Source organism: Eptesicus fuscus, chromosome 4, assembly GCF_027574615.1.
Source record: "Eptesicus fuscus isolate TK198812 chromosome 4, DD_ASM_mEF_20220401, whole genome shotgun sequence".
Lineage (NCBI taxonomy): Eukaryota > Metazoa > Chordata > Mammalia > Chiroptera > Vespertilionidae > Eptesicus > Eptesicus fuscus.
In genome coordinates this window covers 57,743,135-57,765,694 of record NC_072476.1, presented here as the reverse complement: position 1 = coordinate 57,765,694, position 22,560 = coordinate 57,743,135, and the positions used below count along the sequence as shown (strand labels likewise).

Genomic DNA, 22,560 nt, shown 5'->3' with positions numbered 1-22,560 from the left:
CTGATCCTAGCTATATCCTGTCTCATCACTTATAAGTCTGTCATTCTTATACGTATGAGGGATTGGTGGGATAACCTTTTGCAATAAAAGCTGACACTTCACTTTTAAGAAGTTCAGTTGACCCATGAAAGAACTCCCTGGACATATCAGTGTAAAATTAAAGCAGTAAATCAAAATGTAATACATAGCATAAGTGCCAGCATCTATCCCTGTTTTATTTTTTAAATCATTTTATGTTGTTGCATTTTATTACATATCCAATGTTTGTAGTTTGTATAACCCTACTTAAGTGTCAGAGGAAGAAAATATTCAAAAAGTTTAACTCCTTAAATTGTGTGTAGCATCTACATTCCCTCTCCCCATTTGCCATTTTCACTTTATGGAATCAGAGGATGGGATTCTAATGTTTAATGAGTTTAAATTTCAAAAATTAATTTAGAACCATGGAAAAATAGTTTTAATTTAATTTATACAAGGCAAAGGTAATTCAAAGCACTTGTTATGGTTAGTTAATACTAAAAATATAACCTGGAATTTTCTAAAAATAAGTTATTTTTTTCAAAGAAAATATTTTACTTTTACTCTATTATGTAATCATTTGAAATATATTTTAAATCAACTATTTTGGTAATTCCTCTTGGTGTACAGGGAATAACTAGTAAAAATTCGCCATGTAATTCTGATGGAGTAACTGCTCAGGAATTAGCCTGTTCAAGGTTCAGGCTCCTCTTGCCTTCAGTCCTTTCCAATGACATTTTTCTTGTACTGGCTTCTTTATGTTTTAGTTAATTCTCAAGAAGCATTGGCATTTTTCTCTGCTGAACTTCTTTTTAATGTTTTTTATTTCAGAGAGGGGGAGAGAGATAGAAACATCAGTGATAAGAGAGAATCATTGAAGGGCTGCCTCCTGCATGCCCCCTACTGGGGATTGAGCCTGCAACCCGAGCATGTGCCCTGACAGGGAATCGAACCATGACCTCCTGGTTCATGGGTCGATGCGCAACCACTGAGTCACACCAGCCAGGCTCCACTGAACCAGAATAGTATTTCAAACATGTGACTTTTTTTTCTTTCTCATCCCTTCTTTGTTTTTATTTGACAGTTATGAGTAGCTTTTAAATTTCTCTTTTCCATCAGTCATTTGGGATGGTTTGCTATCGTGATGCTGTTGAGGTCAGGCCAGTGAAGACACATGTACCAAAGTGGTCATGTGTATCCAGGAGGGTCTGCATTGCTTTTATGTTCCTTGCATTATCAATCAGCAAAGCAACTATTTTTCCACTTCACATCCTCCCAGTGACTCACAAGCTTACTCAGACATTCTACAAGGTGTCTGTTCTCCTTTTTATTGCTTTTGAAGCAAGCAAACAATAGCAAGTTATCATGTCATCACACATTTTGAGTCCTCCTTGCACGGATTCTTGTTTCCATTCTCTTAGTTCCACAAGAGATTTATTCGGAGGTCTTTTGAGAAAATGGCCTCGCAGTTTACAAGACTCTGCCTAGGATTCATTTTAAGTATTGACAGTGGCACTCTGTAAGAATATAATGCTCTATGAAGAACTTGAACTACTTTTCTGGGGTTAAGAGTTTTTGTATTTGGTCATCTGTGGTACTTGACTACTTGACATGAGACATGATAAGGGTGATGCTGTTAAAGAAGAACCAGTGGGAGGAACTGCCCCTGCCCGAGACCCTGTGGGCAGGATATGGCTGCAATTTTTTTTTAAATGTTGTTTCTTATTTACAGCCATGAGGGTTTTCTAAAAAATACCTCTAAGCATTTTATATTAAAATTTGTGTTTATTTTAGTAGCATTCATGCATGCATATCTTACATGATGATTTTTTTAAAATCCCGTATGTCCTCACCCCTCCCCATGTACCCCAGCTTGCAACATTGAAATATTTCCATATACTATGAACAGTTTTTATACTTTTGTTGTGGGGAGAGATGAAACAGAAATAAGAGCTATATTGATTTCTTAATACTATCCTATCTAATAATCCTATCTAATAAAAGAGTAATATGCAAATTGACCATCACTCCAACACACACGATGGCTGCCCCCATGTGGTCAAAGATGGCTGCCCCCATGAGGATACAAGATGGCTGCCACAAGATGGGCAGCAGGGGAGGGCAGTTGGGAGGGACCAGGCCTGCAAGGGAGGGCAGATGGGAGCGATCAGGCCAGCAGGGGAGGGCAGTTGGGAAGGACCAGGCCTGCAAGGGAGGGCAGATGGGAGCGATCAGGCCAGCAGGGGAGGGCAGTTGGGAAGGACCAGGCCTGTAAGGGAGGGAAGTTGGGGCGATCAAGCCTGCAGGGGAGGGCAGTTAGGGGTGACCAGGCCTGCAGGGGAGGGCAGTTAGGGGTGACCAGGCCTGCAGGGGAAGGCAGTTAGGGGCAAACAGGCTGTCAGGGAGCAGGTAGGCATTAATCAGGCTGATAGGGAATGGTTAGGGGGTGATCAGGCTGGCAGGCAGAAGCGGTTAGGGGCAATCAGGAAGGCAGGCAGGCGAGCAGTTGGGAACCAGCAATCCTTGATTTTGAGAGGGATGTCCGACTGCCCGTTTAGGCCCGATCCCAGTAGGATCGGACCTAAACGGGCAGTCGGACATCCCTTGAGGGGTCCCAGATTGGAGAGGGTGCAGGCTGGGCTGAGGGACACACACCCCTGTGCACGAATTTTGTGCACCGGACCTCTAGTAAATATATATTAAGAATGACATTTTAGCCGAAACCGGTTTGGCTCAGTGGATGGAGCATCGGCCTTCGGACTCAAGGGTCCCAGGTTCGATTCCGGTCAAGGGCATGTACCTTGGTTGCGAGCACATCCCCAGTGGGGGGTGTGCAGGAGGCAGCTGATCGATGTTTCTCTCTCATCGATGTTTCTAACTCTCTGTCCCTCTCTCTTCCTCTCTGTAAAAAATCAATAAAATATATTAAAAAAAAAAAAAAAGAATGACATTTTATTCCGAAGAAACTATTAACAGTGGACTGAAATAGTGGATAGTATTACTGAATAACTGAATTTCTTTCAGAGTGATAATAGAGAATGTTCTTATTTCTGGGAGTTGCATGCTGAAATATTTATAAATGAAATATCATGATATCTGTAACTTACTCTCATGGTTCAGCTAAAACCATAAAAATATATGTGTATGTATGTGTGTTACATGCACATAGAAACAAAGCAAATGTAAGAGTATTAAAAAACAGTAAATCTAGCATATGGGTGTCCAATGTACTATCCTTGTAGCTTTTCTGTAGGTTCAGAATATTTTTATAAATATTGGGGGAGAAAATAACTATAAACATCTATACTTTCCTACAGTACTCATTTTCTCACTAATTAGATTAATTTGTTACAGCATCAATATTTGAAGTATTTATTTAATATTAGATTTAAAACAAACAGTAAAGAACTATATTTTTCTCTCTGACTGCTTTTTGGATTTATGAATTCTAAAGTCACAAGGTCAGGAAGTTCCAACTTCCTTCTAGCAGTGGTACTTTGGGTCAGGAAAATAACTTCTTGCTGAGTACACACTGAAGAAAGGTTCCCTACTGCAGAGAAGCCATTAATTCTTTCTGTGTTATGTCATTAAAAGTCCCTGTTGGCTATAGCAGCCTTTTGTATAAACTTTGTCATTGAATGGTTCATCTCAGCTATTTGCGGGCAATTGATATTTAATGAGTAATATCTCTGTCCCTCTCTCTCTTTTTCTCCTTGGGTAAATGTTGGGAAAAAGAGATCTAGTTGTCCTGATTTTCCTGGTTGTCCTAATTATTATTATTCCATTGTAATCTATTTTGTCTCTCTAGACCAGGATATCTAAATTGCTTCAAAGCCAAATTCAGCAGCAAAATTGGACTGATGATGGCTCCCCATCTGCTCGAGAGTTGCGGTCAGCCTTGCTAGAGTTTGCCTGTGTCCACGACCTAGAGAACTGCAGCACTACTGCCTTGAAGCTGTTTGACGATTGGGTTGCATCCAATGGAACTCTAAGGTGAGGTGTGCTTTTACTCAAATGAGCTCTCTTCCTCTTCTTTACTTCACATCATGTACTAAAACCAGGATCTTTTCATCCTGGGTCATACCTGTTATAAAACTGAGTGTTAATGTGTGTGAACTCTAGGCATTTATGTTCTCAAATGTGGTAAATTTTATTGTGGTAAATTACATACAACATAAAATGTACTATCTTAACAAATTTTAAATGTACAATTTGGTAGTATAAGCATATTCACCTCATTGTGCAACAAATCTCCAGAACTTTATCTTGCAAAACTGAAACTTCTTACCCAAACGAGTCCCCCCCTTCCCTTTTCCCCAGCCCCTGGAAACAACCGTTTTACTTTCTTTTTTATGCGTTTTTACTGCTCTAAATACCTCATTTATGTGAAATCATACAGTATTTGTCTTTCTGTGACTGGCTTGTTGCATTTAACATAATGTCCTCAAGCTTCATCCATGTGTCAGAATTTTCTCCTTTTTAAGGCTGAATAATCAATCCATTGTATGTACATACCACATTTTGCTTATCCATTCATTCACTAATAGACATTTGGGTTGCTTCCACCTTTTGGCTCTTACCAATAATGCTGCTATGAACATGGATGTACATATATGTCTTTGAAACCCTGCTTTCAGTTGTTTCAAATATATACCCAGAAGTAGGATTGCTGGATCATATGGTAGTTCTGTTTTTTATATTTTGAGAAACTGACACACTATTTCTCATAGCAGCTACATCATTTTACATTCCCACCAACTGCACAAGGGTTTCTTCCAATTTCTCCACATCCTCACCAACACTTGTTATTTTCTGGGTTGTGTGTGTGTGTGTGTGTGTGTGTGTGTGTGTGTGTGTGTGTTTTATAGCAACCATCCTAACGGGTGTGAGGTGTCAAAGAGTCTCTTTTAATTTAGGAATAAAACATAGCAGGTGGAGTTAGCAATTAGTAAAAACAGTTTGATGATGATCAGTTCTCTCTAGGTTCCCTATTGGGCATTATGGAAAAAGATTCAAGCATCAGATAAGAGATTTTAATAATGGCAGAAAACTATGCTCCCTCCCCTCTTCTCATCCCTCGCTTTGTATTTCTACCATGGAACTTAACACACTGTATTGTAATGAATATATTTCCTGTTCTGTACTTTGTGATAGCCTGTGAGTTCCTAGAGGCAGAGACTGTGTCTCTTTCTTCCCCTCTCCATTATCCAGCCAGTCACCTGCTTGGTTCTTTGTGGATGCTCAGCAAATAGTTATTGTATTAAATTGAAGTCATATTTCTTCTAGTCCCACCAACTAGGAAAGTAGCAGCCACTAAATTAGCCATTTTCTTCACTATTGGTTAGTTGTACAGTGAAGACTCTTCTGTACTGCTCTGCTCTGACCCCTAAAACATCACCACTAGTCGTTTCCTTACCTTTGAATTTAGGATGTTTTTGTTCTCACATTTGAGTACCTCTCTTACAGCCTACCTACTGATGTCATGACTGCTGTGTTTAAAGTGGGAGCAAGAACTGAGAGCGGCTGGTCGTTCCTCTTAAGCAAGTACATCTCTATAGGCTCTGAAGCAGAGAAGAATAAAATACTTGAAGCTCTTGCCAGCTCAGAGGATGTTCGGAAACTTTACTGGTATGAAACCAACCAAGGAATATGATATGTAGAAACCAAAAGTATGAAAGCACTGTGCTGCAAGGGTGGAGAGCTCATTTCCTCTGGGATCTCCCTTTTACTCACAGGCCAGACTTGACTTGGTCAGTGGGGTAAGGAGCCCACATGTGCTGGCTTTCAGCTCAGGAACTGGACAGATAGGCAGAAGGTGCTTTGCCCAGAATCCCAGCACCCACCTACTTTCTGCTTAAACACGGCTCCGTTCCCTTGGCATGTTGTCTTCATTCCACAGTTAGTGCTTCATTCTTTCTGGTCAAGGCATTGCTCTGTCCAAGCTGTCATTTTGAAAATGGAAACACTACAGAAAAAGGGATTATGTGAAAGCGTATAGGCTTCATATGAATTTGTCAGACATTTCCTTCCTAATATTGACTGACAAAACCTGGAAATGGGAGTTTCACATGCGAAAGAAGGGCCGTGAGCAGGGCCTCCTGACCAAGGAGCCAGCAGTGGTGGGGCAGAGGAGCACCGGGATCCAAGGGAAATATGAAAGGAGCTTGAGGGTCAGCGCTGGGAAGGTCAGAGGGAGGCATTAATGTGTCACTGCTTCTCTTGTATAAATGTACACAGATAAATCCTAAGTGTCCCAGAGATGTCATCAGCACCGGCCCAGACCTACTTTCCAAAGAATGCGCTGTAAATAATTGTTTTCCTTAATGTAGTAGCCAGCTTCTGATCCAAGCAAACAGAGAAAAGTTTGTTCTAAATTGTAATAATTTTTTGTTTTAAACAAATAACACACTAATAAATTCCCATTATAAAGTATTTAAACAATATTTAAGAAAATGGAATAAAACATGAAAGTATCTCTTATATGATTCTCTCATGTGATCCTTTACTTCCATTCTTACACTCTCTGCTAACAGTGTCAATCCTGGTCTGTATATTTATATGTCAACATCGTTTATACTATCCCCAGTGTTTTGTGATGGTCCTTTCAGCCAATGATCTTCTCTGAGATTTGCCATGTCAGTTCATGAAGCCTACTTCATTTGTTTGTATGGATGCATAGTATTCCATAGTATGGCTCCATCATAATTTGTTTAACCCATCACAGCTTGATGATTACTTGGGTTTTCTTTCTATTAAAAGTTTTGCTGCATTTTGGGGGGCATGTGTTTTCTCTATATACACAGATTTCATAGCTCAGGAGATGAGAACTGCTTGTGTTCAGATGCCAGGCTGCAGTATTTACTAGCAGTATAACTGGGGCGATTACATAATCTCAGTTTCTTATAGAGTGGGTATAGGTAATAATTGCCTTTTTTTAAGCGTTGTTGTGTCAGCAGTTTAAAACATTATCTGGTACATATGAAATATTAATAAATAATAACTATGAATATATCAAGAGTATATTCTGAAATGTGTCTTCATTTTCACATTATTTAAACAGCCCAGTTTTTAAAGAGTAATACCTTATATTAAAATCATTTTTTTTCTGTTAAGCTTTTTAACAGGAAAAAAAAAATCAGTCTTCAGAATTATAAATTCTACCAGGGTTTATTTCTCAAATGTCTTTACTATATCAAGAAGTATGTATTATCTCAGAAGTGCTTATCTCATTGGTGAATTATTCATTTAAAAAAAAATGACAAGTTTTCAATCTATTAATCAATCTTAAACTAACCCAAATTCAATATCCCTTGAATTGCTACAGAGCTTTAATTAGGAGACCAGCACTAATCTAAGTTCAGTCATCACTTCATCATGAATAGTTATTTTGGAAGCTAAACCTGTTTGCTTTTCAGGTTAATGAAAACTAGCCTCAGTGGAGATACCATCCGAACACAAAAGCTGTCATTTGTCATAAGAACAGTGGGCCGACATTTCCCTGGACACCTACTGGCATGGGATTTTGTCAAAGAGAACTGGAACAAGCTTGTACAGAAGTAAGTGTCTCAGAATTCCAGCTTTTAGCGTTTTCAGTCTCTGCACTTGAAAACTATTCTCAATGTTGTATTGGTTCACAGGCCTTATGATTTGCCGTGAGAGGAAAATGCTTCAGGAACATTTAACCAAAACACTCAGAAATTTTCACATTTGTAAGCATAATTCCATAATGTGAATCACATTTGGGTACTAATCAAGCCTAGCCATGCCCAACTCCAGGTCACTTAGCTTAGCATGGCCACGGGCTAAATCAGAAGAGCTGTTTAGTTATGTGTGTTGAAAAATGCCTCTTCAATGCCAAGGGATCCATTCAGAAGTCACATCCAGGTAGACAGCACAGATAGGGTTTTTTTCTTTTAAAGCAATAGTATTACATTTCAGGATGTTTGCTATGATTTTTGAATAGATCTAATGGATTAATAATTTATCTGGTATTGCCAGCTCCTGCCTTTTGTGCCCACCTTTCCTTCCCACGGGCAGTAAGTGCTTGTAGGACTTCTCCCGACTTCCGGAGCTGCAGTTCCCAGCAGAGGGACGAGACTGCTTTGGCATACATAGCTCTCAGGAAAGCATTTCCTTTGCACTCGGGAACTTAGCTTACCAACAGCTACCTCATTTTTTGCTCTTGTATTTGTATTTCTTCAGGTTCCATCTGGGTTCCTATACCATACAAAGTATTGTTGCTGGATCAACTCACCTGTTTTCAACGAAGGCCCATTTGTCGGAGGTTAGTTGTGTAAAATGCTACTAACGGAGATGGGGTATACCTTTCCTCTCAGGCTGCTCAGTTTAAGTCAGATGGTGGCTTTTCATGCCAATTCCTGTCCCTCTTCTGCCTTCATCAATGCTAATGATTCTGCATTGGGTTGCGTCTAAAGGCTGGATATACAGCAATGAGAAACAATTCTGGTGAGGAAAAATTCTGATTCCATTCTCAACAATATCCCCTTGTCTCCCTGATGCAAATAATTTTGTAGTTAAGACCAGTATACGCCAAGTTTCTAAGTGGTAATGAGATTGTTGTGAAGAATGCAACTTGAAGGGTAAAGTTGGCCACCAAGCCTAACTTTAGACTTTATCTCACTTGCTATTACTTGGCTATTTTATTTTAAATTTGAAAAACTCATCCTTATGGGAGTAAGAAGAACGCATTTTTAAAATTACCTCAGTTTAACCATACTTGATTAGTAACTTGATATAACTACCCTGGATATTAAAATACTTTTTGTCTCTACTTTCAAGACATCAACACAGCCAATAACTAAGTGAAAGTTTATTTGAAAAGGATATTCAGAGTTACCTGAGATTAACTGTTATTTTCTTTTGAAATATTTCTGTGTGCAACTTACAGGTCCAGGCATTCTTTGAAAATCAGTCAGAGGCAACCTTTCAGCTTCGTTGTGTCCAGGAGGCTTTGGAAATCATTCAGTTGAATATCCAGTGGATGGAGAAGAACCTTAAAACTCTGACGTGGTGGCTATAGCATGCACGACTGTACCTCATTTTGTCACCCGTCAGAGAGCATGTTAACTTGGGCTCTGTGTGTTAACTTTTGCGAAAGCCAAGGTGAAGCCAAGGATCGCTGCTGAGTTGTTTGCACTCTTAGGAGTTGTAGTTCGCTCAGAGTCCATCTGTATTTCCCGTTGGTCTTTCTGAAACGTCTTTGGGCAGTACGTAGTTATTTATGACAAAATTACCTTCACTTATATGCCAACCATCTACAAAAACAAGTAATTTTTATACTTTGAAGATACCCAAATGGGGAATAAAATTGTTTGGAATTCTGTTCTATTTCTCAATATCCATAAAGTACTGACCCAGTGAAACAAGGAAAGACCTACCATGGGAGCCGCCAGCCGTCATTGCAGGCTGCTGGCTTGTGAGCCATTTGTTGTTTCTTGTTGATAGTTATTGAATGTGGTGACACTTCAAAAAGTATGGCAATCAGTGAAGTCGATGAAGCATGCAACTGTAGAGAGCTGATCTCAGGTGTGCAGATCTACTTTGATTTGGGGTTTTGATTAATCCTTTATTTCCTGGAAAATTTTTAAATAAGATCTACTACAACTATTATATTTTTTTTCTGCAGAATAGCTAGGTGCTACAGAATTTTTAAATTTTTGTTATATTAAAAAGCTAAATAACAAGGCCAAAAGATTATATTTTCCCAGTGTTTAACATTTTCTTTTTCATCTTTTAGGAAAATGTTTCAAACTAAGATAGCTTTAATTATAATTATTTTATTCATAAGTTTCAATATTCTCCATATCTGTACACCTTTACCACTCCCTGCCCTAGATGTACCTTATGTTATAAATAAGTATTTTCATAGTTACGGCAAACATTTTGTTATACTGGTGTCTTTTATCATTACTTTATCACTGTTACTAAAAATATAGGTTGTTTTTAGATGCCTTTTGGCATGATAAATTATAGACACTTTCTCTCTAAATCATACCCATGGGTGGATTTTTCATTTTATATGATAGAGTAGCACATTGGAAACATTTTAAAGTAGGGCCTTGGAGAAATTGAACATTTTTATTTGAAGTTCACCATAGTACCTTAAAGGAATGAGAGAATGTGAGAAAGGAATAACTTGATTCGTATGGAATATGGTGGGCTTTGAGTTTTTTCCCACTATCAAATACAGTACTTTTCTTTAGTTGAAAAATCATAGTTTTATTTTATCATGGCCAAACTAGCAAATTAAAGGGAATGTCGGAAGGAAGGAAGGAAGGAAGGAAGGAAGGAAGGAAGGAAGGAAGGAAGGAAAGAAAGAAAGAAAGAAAGAAAGAAAGAAAGAAAGAAAGAAAGAAAGAAAGAAAGAAAGAAAGAAAAGAAAAGAAAGAAAAGGTCTAAAACTGTATGGCATTTTTACTCCTTCTAAAGGAGAAATACTGTACTTGAATTTTGTGAGCTCTGCAGACTTATATTTAGATTATGGTGTTTATTTGATTCTTAGGAGAAAAGCTTTCTTCCAAATAATTCTTGTACTTTATATTGTGTTTGAAAACATATTTGTACAAAAAAGGATAATTACCCATTTTCAAGCACTTAAAAACACTGCACAGAATCAGACAATGGGAACGGTCACCTTTTTTTATTCAGCAAGTGTAAAGTGAAAACATGTGGGATTGTGTATAAAACTATATTTTATTTTATGAAAATATTTTTATATAACAAAATTTAAAAGGCTGGCAAGCTGAAATATAGCTTTCTTTACTCCTAGTGTGTTTTCACCCAATTTAGTCTTTTCTAAACATTTATCTCTCTGTTTTAGAATAGAAAACATTATATCCTGAGAATCACAGCATCATCTAAAGATGTCTTATTGAAACTGGGGTAATTGTAGGTTTTTATTCCTCTTGTGCTTCAGTAAATGAATGATAATCTAGTTGATAGTGAAAGTTAGTGAGTTTTTATATTTTTAGAGTGGGGAAAAATACTAAACTTTTGAGGTTTTTTGTTGTTGCTGGGTTGTTTTTTTTACCATGTTATATTACTAAATTCCACTTTGATACAGAGTTTAAATTTTGCTACTTCTCAAATTCAGTTGATGTTTTAGTTTTATCTGCCCATCTTCACATGGCTCCTGTATCATGTGTTAACTGCATATGGCAGATCCTGTCCTGAATTATATCATTTTTTTCCTGTGAGAGTGTGTGTGTGGTATGGGGTGTGTGTTATTATTATAAGTAAAACCTTATCAAAAGTTCAGCTAAGAAAGAGGTAACTCATAATCCATTGCTATCTTTGTACTCAAAAGCCGTTCATTCCCATGAAACCGGATCCCTACTATTTATAGTTGTGTTTGTGGGCCTCACCTCAGACTATTTGCAGTTTTAGTAGGTCTTACCTCAAATTTTCCCACAGAATTCCATAATTTTCATTGTTGTGCTAATCCATCTATGTGAGACATCTAAAAATTAACCTAAATCAGGAACATAAGGTTAAGTAATAGCTAAAACATGTAGTATAGTAAGTATAATTGTAGCTTTTGAAGTTTTTCCCAAAAAACTTTATCTTGGCCACTGAATTTCTGAGAAGTCAAATAGACTGAAGCACAGCATTTAGCCTTTTTTATATAAGCACATAGGTCCATGATACAATTAGATACTTGTTTGACAAGTATTATATTCATTTCAGAGAGACAGTCTGTTTGAATGTAATGTCAAAGACACATCTTGATCCTTAGGAAACATAGAATGGAAAATCTGGAGTTATGGGAACACAAAACTTAGGCTATGAAAGTAGAAATCCAAGGAGTCCAGTTGGTTCTGTTAATATCAAGCGATTGGAAGTATTAAACTGCAAGGAGTGTCAGCCTCTACCATAAGCCTGTGCCTTCTTCCATCTTACTAATTTACATAAATCTCTTTAAGTGAATTTAAGTGTCCCTGCCATTGTTTCAGTGTCCATGAACTTTCTTGCTATCACAGGTTCCACTTGAATCTAATATTCTTTGCCATTCATGTTTTCATTTTATTGTACTTGGCCATTGTAGGAACAGAAGAGCTGGCAGAAGAGCCCTGGGTACACAGAGGATGTTGAGCTGCATCAGTCTTACTGGGTACAGAATAGAATGCTTTCTGAATATTGTACAGTAAGAAATGAAAATTAAGTGCTGAGTTTGTTGGATTACTGATAGCCTGTTACCGAGTTGGATTTTAAAAACATTCTGCTCAGACTAAAGCACCTGGAACCATAATCTACAGTCAGATTGCTGATCGTTCACATAATGCCTTTGCATTTCGTGGGGCTGCAGGGAAGGCCTATGCATCTCAGGAGATGTATCATCACCAAGCATAGCAGTTCCTGGGCTAAGTTTGCAGGCTAAGACCTGAATTTCCTAAGTATGAGGTAGCTCTTCTTCTCCCCTTTGCCTTAGTTTTTAGTGTTTTTATTGGAATTAACTCTCTTTTTAAAGAGCTTCCCCTCAGCCCCATTTGTATTTTTTAAAGTAATGTATATAATTTTGCTGTTTTTTGCATTCTTGTATTGTGTGCTTCATTCTCTGTATTGGCAAGTAAGTACCAAATGAAAAGTGGAGGTCCAAAAGTATGATAAATCTCCTCTTCTCCCTTTCCCTTATTGCCGGCATGGGCAATCGCTAGTAGAGTAGTGTTGGCTGATTTATTTTAGTGGCTTTTGGGGGGTATATACTTTAAATATGTACATATGTGGTTTTGATGTGTTTTTATATACTTTTATTTTGTATATTTTGTTCTGATGAAAAATGAAATATTGTCCATGAAAATCTCCTCTGCCTTCCCATATTGTCTGTGTGGGCAACAGCTCTGGAGTGGATTTTTATTTCCTTTTTTGGAAGGAGGTGGTGATATTGAGAGGTGAGCAGAGTATGTTCTTTTAAAAACGTGTACAAATGTTTTTGCTGCTATTTTGTGGGTGTTGTTTCATTTTGTATTTTGTTCATCCTTCTCATGGATAATGAAGTGTGGAGATCCAGAAGTCGGACAAATGTCCTGTTTACCCCTCTCCTTGTTGCCTGCATGGACAATAGCTAATAGAGTAGTTGTTGCTGTTGTTTTGATCTAGGCTTAGGTGTTGGGGGAGATGTGTATCATTCTTTCAGGTATACATAAATGCTGTGCTACTTATTTATTTTTCATTTTGTAAATGTTCTTTTGCATGGATGCATTATACACTTAATGAAACAGGTTCAGAGAATGACAGATTTTCTCTTTTCCTTATTGCCTCTTTGGTCAGTCGCTGATAGAGTAGTTTGCTTTGTATTGTGGTGTAGAAGAGAGTGGGGTATGTACTTACTGTATATAAATAAATTTGCTACCACTTTGTACTATTAACTCATTTCGTACAATGTCCTTCTCATAGGACATTTAAGTACCCAATGACATTGAGGTCGGATGTATGACAGTCTCCTCTGGTCCCCTTCCCTTATTGCCTATGTGGGCAATGGCTAGTATAATTGTTGGAGTGGGTTTTGGCGGGGTGTGTGTGTGTGGGGGGGGAGGGCAGGGAAAGGTGGGCAGGGATGTGTATTTACTGTATATACCTGTTTTTACTACTGTGTTGTATTATTTCATTGGGTGCCCAGACTGGAAAGTAGCTAATGACCCATGGAGGTCTGGATGTATATGAGTCTCTCTTCTCCCCTTCTCATATTGCCCGAGTGGGCAATGCCTGTTAGAGTACTTGGTTAGTTTCAGGGTTCTTTTGTGGTTATTAGGATAAATGCTTTGTACTTTCTTATTATCGTTTTCATTGGGCACCAATCCTTCACTTGGACATGTAGGTTCCTAATGAACCATGGCGTTCTGGATGTATAGCAATCTCCTATTCTCCCTTTCCCTTTTTATCTCTGTAGGCAATAATTTTAAAGTAGTTTGGGGTTTTTTTTTGTTGTTGTTTTTTTGAAGTTTTGGAGGGTGGGAAGGGACTAAGGGCTAGATAGATCCTTTTGAAAACTGTGTATATAGTGTCTGTTACTGTGTTGTGTTAGTGCATTCTGTACCCCGTCCCTTACTTGGACGTGTAGGTACCGAATGAGACGTGGAGGTCCGGATGTATGAAAATCTCCTCTTTTCCCCTTTCCTTATTGCCTCTGTGGGCAATAGTTTTAGAGTAGCCTAGATTGTTTTTTTACTCTACCACTCCCTCCCCTGGGATGGTGGTAATATGTACTTTTAAAAATGTATATAAATTTTGCTTTTTTTTTAAATTTTATTTCATTTTGTACCTAGACCTTTCCAAGAACAACTTAGGTACATGATGAAAATTAAGGTTCATTCTATGAAAAAAATCTCCTCTTCTCCCCTTCCCTTATTGCCTGTCTAGGCAATGACTAGTGGTGTAGTTGTTTAGAGGTTTGGGGGTTTGCTTTATTTTCCGCAGGATTATAGGGGATTTCTGAGTTGGCTTTTTTTTTTTTTAATGTATATAAATGTTTGCTGGTTTTTTGTTCTTTCTCCCCAAACCCAGTTTTCTGTTTGGAATTGTAGCTATCAGATGTAATGCAGAGGCCCAGATCCAGAGGTGTAGTAAATCTTTTCTCCCTTACCCTATAGCCTGTGTTCATGAGAATACTGTAGGGTTTGGGTTTTGTTTTTGTTTGTTTGTGTTGTTGTTTTTTGCTTGTTTTTTAAGGTTTTAATGGGGAATTGGCTTCTTGGGCAAGATATGTTAATTTTTAATTGTATATAAATGTTTTGTCTCTTTGTTCACTTCATTTTGAATCTAGTTCTTTGCATGACTATTAAAGTACTTAATGAAAGTTGAGGTTGATTCTATGAACTGTCTCCCCTACACCCCTTCCCTCATTGCCTGGTGGGCAGTGGTAGAAGAATAGATGTTTGGGTGCTTTTTTGGAGGGATAGGGGGGTGGGGAAGGTGTGTGTGTGTGTGTGTGTGTGTGTGTGTGTGTGTGTGCGCGCGCGCGCACACATTTTTAATGTATATAAATATTTGCTACATTTGTGTATTATTTCATTTAGTACTCAGTCCTTTGCTGGGACTCTAGGTACATAATGAAACATGGAGGTCCAAACCTATGATAAATCTCCTCTACTCCCCTCCCCTCACTGCCAGCACCGGCAATAGTTTTATAATTTGGGTTTGTTTCTTAGGGGGAGGGATTACTTGGGTGGGTAGGGTTGGGGGAAAGGGCAGGGTATGAACATTAATATATATATGTACATATTACTGATTTTGTACCTAGTCCTTTGCATGAATGCATAGGTACAAATGAAAACTGAGGATCAGTGTATGACAGATCTCCCCTCCCCGGCCCCTTATTGCCTGTGTAGGCAATAGTGACTAGAATAGTTGTGTGTTGTTTACTGACTTGTTTCTTTTGTAGAGATTTATATTTTCAACAGGGGAATATTTTTAATACATATAAATATGTTTTCATTTCTTTGTTATTTCATTTGTATTTAGTCCTTTGCATGGCTATGTAGGGGCCTAATGAAAATTAAGTTTCATAAATTGACAGATCATTTCCTCCTTTCCCACAGATTTCCTTGGTTAGCTGTGGCTAGTATAATTGTTGTTTTGTGGTTAGTTTGTTTTATTTTCTAGCATGTATGCCTTTAACGATGTAAATATACACAGATATACATAATTTGCTTTTTTTCTAATGATTTTCCTTTACTACTTAGTCCCTTGAAGAGCTCTGAATATGCCTAACAAAAATAAAGTTCCACCAAGTCCCTGCCTCTGACTTGAAGGCATTGCATTGTGGTGATGTCACTAATGGCAATGGGCATATAGCCAATAAGATGGGAGAAGACACTTGGACATGGCTAAGCTGTGAAAGCTAATCAGACTCCGCTTTTCCTACTTTCATTCAAACTGAATGAAATGGTGGGAAGGGACTTGTACATTGGAAATCCCAGAAAGGCAAAAGGACAGTACTAAGTAAAAGTCTGTTTAACGTTTATTGCTGGTTAATCTTTCAGTGACTGGTAAGCCAATAGAAGTGCCTTGATAGTAGCTTCTTTTAAGACTGGAATCCTATTCATCCACAGAAGTCTGTTGCAGTTCCATCAGTAGCATATTCTTGTGTACCCAGTAAAAATTATTTTGGTTTTTGGAATAAAACTTTTTTTGACTTATTGTCGTGGTTCTAGTGAATGACAAAATGGGCCCAAAAACTAATCCAAAAATAATTTGTGGGACAAGCCCTCTGTCTTTCAGCACCACATGTATGTGGTAGGGCAAGTTGGTCCTTTCCTACCCAGAGCTCTTCTGTGTGGCGACACCCTCCTCCTCAGTTCTCCACTAGCTGGATCATTCCTGTTCTTCCTTCCTTTTTTCTGATCAGTGCCTACACCATTAGATGTTATCTTCAAGTGCACTGAAAAATGTAAGCCAGTGTTGCCTCTTTAGCTATATGCTTTTGCATACATTTCATACATTCAGACCTGTATGTTTGCTTTCACCATTCTCAATCATACATCACATTGACTCTTCATCCACCACAAAGTAAATATGACTCCACATTTGTCTGTATCAAAGAAAACATGTGTAAAATCCACCCTCTGTCCCTCTCTTCCTCCCTTCCTTCACGCTTCTGAGCATCATTGATTTATTGTGCAATTTATAATGAATATAATGCTGAAGAGTTGCCATATTGCTATTACATTTTTAGAAATATTGAGTGATAGGACTCCTAGAAAATTTCAGAGATTTTATTTATCACATCAAACTCTCAGGCTCTAGTGTTGAAAATTAGCCTACACTTTGCTGTTACTTATACCTGCTGTTGTAGAAAAAAATAAGAGCTTATTCGTGACACATTTAACTTTGATCATAAATAAAAGAGAAGGGGCACCTTTTTAGAGTTAGTCATGGTAGTTAGTGATATTTCTGAACAGCTTTTAATTTAAAATACTTCAAAGAAAGTAAAGGTTATGGCTTAGCTGGCTGAAATGCTCCAGAAATTGAACTATATAAATTAATACACCCGTGTGTGCGTGCGTATGTATAAAATAAGAATTCCAAAATAATTGGAGCATTTGCATTAATCAACAAAACTCACATTAAGTCAAAACTTAGTGTTACAGCTGTCCTGGCTCAAGCCAAGTGTTCCATGTTGCTGTGAAGAATAGTCTCTTTCGAACACTTTGAAAAGTAATTACTTGGAAACTTGTAAAGGTATTACATTTTTGTATTTAAACACCTATGGAGATCTCCAATTCCTAGAATCTGAGCTTGTGGGAGGAATTCTAAATTTATATCATAATCTGTCTTTTGTGAAAGATTTTGAAAATAGTATGTGTGTATATATATACATATATATATATAAAACCTTATATATGCAAATTGTGTTGTATCACTTGTAAAGGGAAAAAGCTTATTTTTCTTTATACTTCTGATAACTTGTTTTGCATATGACCAGCACTGACTGAAAGGCATGTGTAACTGCAAACACTGTTGCTTTTTGTGTGAAATGAAAATAAAAGTATTTAAATATAAATATTGTGTGGACTATTTGGATGAAAAAAATTACATACAGGGGTCGGCAAAAGTAGGTTTACAGTTGTGAGTATGGGAAAAAGTTTATTCTTGTATTATTTATTATTGTATTACTTATTTGTATTATTTGTCTTCTTGTTATTATTTCATATCCTCACTTATGATTTATCTTTTAGGTAATGATGGCTGATAATTTAACCTACTTTTGCCCACCCCTGTATATAAAGGAGGTATTGTCTCAGATTACGAGCTCTTCCAGGACAACGGCCATATTTCATTGTCTTTCATAACTTGTTTCCTACCTCACCAGGACCCCAGTATCCTTACTGCACGTTGACTCAAGGTTTCTCACACTCACACTGTGACATGTTGGGCTCTCCTATGCCTTGTGTGATGATTAGCAGTATGCCTGGCCTCTAATGCAAATAGCAACCCCCACCCCCCAGTGTGACAACTAAAAATGTCTCCAGACATAGCCAGATGTCCCCTGGGGTGGAGAGTGGGGATTAAAACATTCGGTGGATGCATGGAGCGGGGGCTCAGTAACAGATGAACTCCATCTAGGGCAATTATTTACTCTGTAGCTGACGTGCTTCTTGGAAATTCTCATGTCACTTGAATAGCCAAATGATGCAGTAATAATTAAGTTCCTAAATAAATCTAAGACATAACTTCTTAAGCCAGTGAAACTAGGGAACACTCACTATCTTAAGTTGAAGGTGAAAGGACATTGGTTGTCATCAGGGAAAAGCCCTGGCCCTGACTCGCAGATAATTGAAGAGTGAGTGCACAGGGTTTTCCAGGGGTCACCATAGTTCCATTCCCAGTCAGCTGTCCCGTAAGTAGTGTTAAGGTAGAATTGAGAATTTCTTAGGCTTCCAGCTCTGGTATTTTAATTGTTAGGGCTTGAAGTGGGCAGGTTGAGGCAAATACAGTGTCTCTTAATCCCCTTACCCAAACCCTATTTCTGTGGACACAAAACAACCTTGAAGCCATACCTTTAAAAATATCCTATGATGATCATCTATACTAATCTATATCAATAAAAGGGCAATATGCTGATTAGACCAGACGTCTTCTGGACATCCTTCTGGACAAAGCCAGGTGGCAGGGACCTAGGCAGAGATGGTTAGGGGTGATCAGGCCTGCAGGGGAGAGCAGTTAGGGGGCAATCAGGCTGGCAGGGGAGGGCAGTTAGGGGGCGATCAGGCTGGCAGGGGAGAGCAGTTAGGAGGCCAATCAGGCTGGCAGGCAGAGGCAGGGGTGATCAGGCCAGTAGGCAGTGGCAGTTAGCGGTGATCAGGCCAGCAGGGGAGCAGTTAGGGGCGTCAGGCCGGCAGGCAGGTGAACGGTTAGGAGCCAGCGGTCCAGGATTGTGAGAGGGATGTTCGACTGCAGGTTTAGGCCCGATCCCTATGGGATCGGGATAGGGATCGGGCCTAAACCGGCAGTCGGACATCCCCCAAGGGGTCCCAGATTGGAGAAGGTGCAGGCCAGGCTGAGGGACCCCCCTCCTCTGTGCACAAATTTCATGCACTAAGCCTCTAGTTAATAATATAATGGTGAGATGTTCTTAGGAAGTGTAAAGATTGTGACCAAAAGCTTCTGGTTAAATTTTTGATACTTTTTTATTCACCAATATTGACAATGAACTATTAAACTAAAATCCACTATAAAAGTAGAGAACACTTTGATTCCAATGGACTTTTGGGATGGAGAGTAATAAGCCATTTTCTATTATTTTCAAAAACATTTTTAGAACTCATGGCACTGAAGAGTTAGATCTGGATATATATGTGTGTGTGTATACACACACACACACACACACACACACAGACACACACACTAGAGGCCCAGTGTATGAATTCGTGCATGGGTGGGGTCCAGCTGGCCCGGCCCCAATCAGGGCGGATTGGGGCTGGGCCTGTAGGGAGGAGGAGATGGTGGGAGGTTGGCTGGCTGGCCTGCCCTGATTGGGGCCTGATCAGGTCCCGGCTGGCTGGGGGGAAGAGGCGTGGGCATTTGGCCAGCAGGCCCTGCCCCCTATTGGGGTTGGGGGGCTTATTGGGGTGGGGCCAGCCATGGGGAGGGGCTGTGGGCAGTGAGCTGGCTGCCCTGCCCCGAATGGGGTGGGGGTGCTGATCGGGGGCCAGTGACCTGGGGAAGGGGCGATGGGTGGTTGGCTGGCCTGCCCTGCCCTGATGGGGTGGGGAGCCAGGCAGGGGAAGGGTCTGTAGGAGGTTGGCAGGCTGGCTCCACTCCCTATTGGGGTGAGGAGTGCAATCAGGGGTGGGGCCGGGTTGGGGGAGGGGCTGCAGGAGGTTGGCCACCCAGCCCCACCCCCTATTGGAGTGGGGGTTCGATCAAGGGTAGGGCCAAATGGGGGAGGGGCTGCAGGAGGTTGGCCACCCAGCCCCACCCCCTATTGGAGTGGGGGTTCGATCAAGGGTGGGGCCGAATGGGGGAGGGGCTGCGGGAGGTTGGCCGGCTGGCCCCACCCCTTACTGAGGTGGGGGATGTGATCAGGTGTGGGGTGGCCAGAGGGAGGTGCTGCAGGAGGTTGGCCAGCTAGTCCCACCCCCTATTGGGGTGAGGGGGACGATCAGGGGTGGGGCCAGCCAGGGGGAGGGGCTGCGGGCCGATCAGGGTGGTGGGGGCCCATCGGAGGCAGGGCCAAGCAGGGGAAGGGGCTACAGGCCTATCGTGGTGGGGCGGGCTGTGGGGTGGGCTGATCGGGGACAGAGTGGGGAGGAAGCATTTGACTGGCCGGCCCGCTCTTGATCAGGGTGGGAGAGTCCAATCAGGGGTGGGCTGGCAGGGGGGAGGGGCCATGAGGTTGGCCAGCCAGCCCACCCCCTGATCAGCTGGTTTGCTGGCCACAGTGGGCGTCATAGTGACTGGTTGTTATGGTCGTTATGGCCATTGCGGTCGCTGATTTTTTATATATATAGATATATATACTGGCTATATATATATGTGTGTGTGTGTGTGTGTGTGTGTGTGTGTGTGTGTGTGTGTGTATATATATATATACATAGCCAGTGTTTACAAACACTTGTGTGCTAGTCGAACAGCCGACTTACCTGCTGTACAGAAGTGTTATTACTAGAGAGCAAAAATACGCTTTCATATGATTATTATAGCTCATCCTCTGGATCCAATATCAGGGGTCCTCAAACTTTTTAAACGGGGCCAGTTCACTGTCCTTCAGAACGTTGGAGGGCCGGACTATAGTTTAAAAAAAAAAACTATGAACAAATTCCTATGCACACTGCACATATCTTATTTTGAAGTAAAAAAAAACAAAACGGCAAAACACCCGCATGTGGCCCGCGGGCCGTAGTTTGAGGACGCCTGCAATAGTTGGTGATACATTGCTAATACTTTGGGCTTGTTTTCTTCCTGGGTGGACAGCCAGTCAACTGGACAAAGTGCAGTTGAGGGTAAATGCGCTGTGGGGACTGGTGATTTCTGCCATTGGCTGAGCTGAATTAATCAGGGCGTTTGCTTATGTATAATAACTTTCATTCTTTGCACTCGTTTTTATAATGGGAGAACATAATGTAAGAACATAATAGAATAACCTAATAGACTTGGGATCTGTGATGCTGCGAAGTTGAACTGCTGAGCAGGCAGTATCAGGAGGAAGAGTGTGAAAGGAAGTGAGGGGACACACAGAGGCCAGTCAGCCTAAGAGAGGCTTCTTAGGGGAGTCATTGTGCTGCTTATTCAAGTGTCATTTGTAGACAATCTAAGTATGGGGAGTGGGAAGCCCTTTCGTCAGTGTTTTCTGATGCTGCTACTCTTCCATGTGGGTGTAGCTCAAGAGATCCTTGGGTGCTGCATGCAGGAATGCACCCGAGGGCCCTATGGGTTTAGTGGCTGTGTATATCTTCATTTTCTTTCCTTCCCATGCCTTTGTAATTTGAGCAAAGTTATTGGAATATTAGTATTAGTCACATGATAGCAAAAGGTAACGATTTCTAGAAAGGTAAAGTACTTGAAAGGTGATGGAGCATAGACTGGCATCGATTAGAACTGGAACTGATCCCTGACTTACTTTCCGCTTATTTCCTATTAACCTCAGTTTTTTCCATGAGTAAAACAGGGACACTACCTACCTTACAGGGAGGATTGGTAGCATTAAATAAAATAACCTGTAAAGTGCCTCCCATGGTACCTGATACAGACATAGGAAATATCAACTGGTATTGGTTTTTTTGTTTGTTTTAAAATACATTTTCATTGATTAGAGAGAGGAAGAGAGAGAGACATCCATAGTGAGAATCATTAATCAGCTGCCTCCTGCACGCCCCCCCTCTTCCCTCCCCCACCCCAAGGGATCAAGCCCACAACCAGGGCACTTGCCCTGATTGGGAATCAAACTGTGACTTCCTGGTTCATAGATCGGCACTCAACCACTGAGCCACACCGGCCAGGCTCAACTGCTGTTGTAAAACTCAGTTACAGATGGAAGTGAGCTTTTAAAATTGAATAAGGTTATAGAACTTGCCAGTTAGGAAATTAGAGAAATAACTGCAGTCTAACCCTCTTTTTATATAAATTTAAGCCTTACATTTGCAAAGATTTTGTTTATTTGAGAGGTACTGTAGTGTATTAGAAAAAGCATGAAGTTATATAGATTTTATGACTGAAATGATGTCCTGACTGTCACTGAACTTGGATAATTACAAATAAGTATGAAATAAAGTTCTGACCTGACTAATCTGCAGCGGGGATAATAATATACACCTTGCAGTAAAAACATGAGGAATTAGGTCTACGAGAAAGACCTGGTACTTCACAGGTTCTTGGTAAATACTCCTTACCTTTCCATTTATTTGCCTGGAATATGCAAAAGAATCACACATGTCCAAGTCTCAATTCTAGCTAGAAAACATTGCATACACCTATGGCATGACACCGAGAAATTGGCCAAATGTAGGCTCTCGGTGAGTGCTAGAAGGAGCCTTGCAAAGGACCTAGTCTAACTCCCTCATTTTACAGAGAAAGTGAGGGCCCCAG

The 22,560-nt window shown here is 40.1% G+C and overlaps 1 protein-coding gene and 1 long non-coding RNA gene across 6 annotated transcripts in view; both read left to right on the top strand.

The window, feature by feature from the left end:
* LNPEP (leucyl and cystinyl aminopeptidase) overlaps positions 1 to 22,560 on the top strand; it is a 192,168-nt gene that overhangs the window by 76,419 nt on the left and 93,189 nt on the right. For 4 of the 5 annotated variants that reach the window (XM_054715042.1, XM_054715044.1, XM_008144521.3 and 1 more), the window contains 5 exons: positions 3,827 to 4,011; positions 5,485 to 5,646; positions 7,434 to 7,574; positions 8,221 to 8,302; positions 8,927 to 10,318. In XM_054715042.1, the coding sequence (XP_054571017.1) occupies positions 3,827 to 4,011; positions 5,485 to 5,646; positions 7,434 to 7,574; positions 8,221 to 8,302; positions 8,927 to 9,058 (702 nt within the window). In that variant the 3' untranslated portion in view covers positions 9,059 to 10,318. Of the gene's footprint in view, positions 1 to 3,826; positions 4,012 to 5,484; positions 5,647 to 7,433; positions 7,575 to 8,220; positions 8,303 to 8,926; positions 10,319 to 22,560 lie in introns of those variants that run through there. The other variant, XR_008555844.1, reaches the window with a different exon arrangement.
* LOC129148854 (uncharacterized) lies at positions 12,155 to 16,173 on the top strand. The gene is made up of 2 exons (XR_008555845.1): positions 12,155 to 12,926; positions 15,717 to 16,173. It is a non-coding gene; the product is annotated as an uncharacterized LOC129148854 (long non-coding RNA).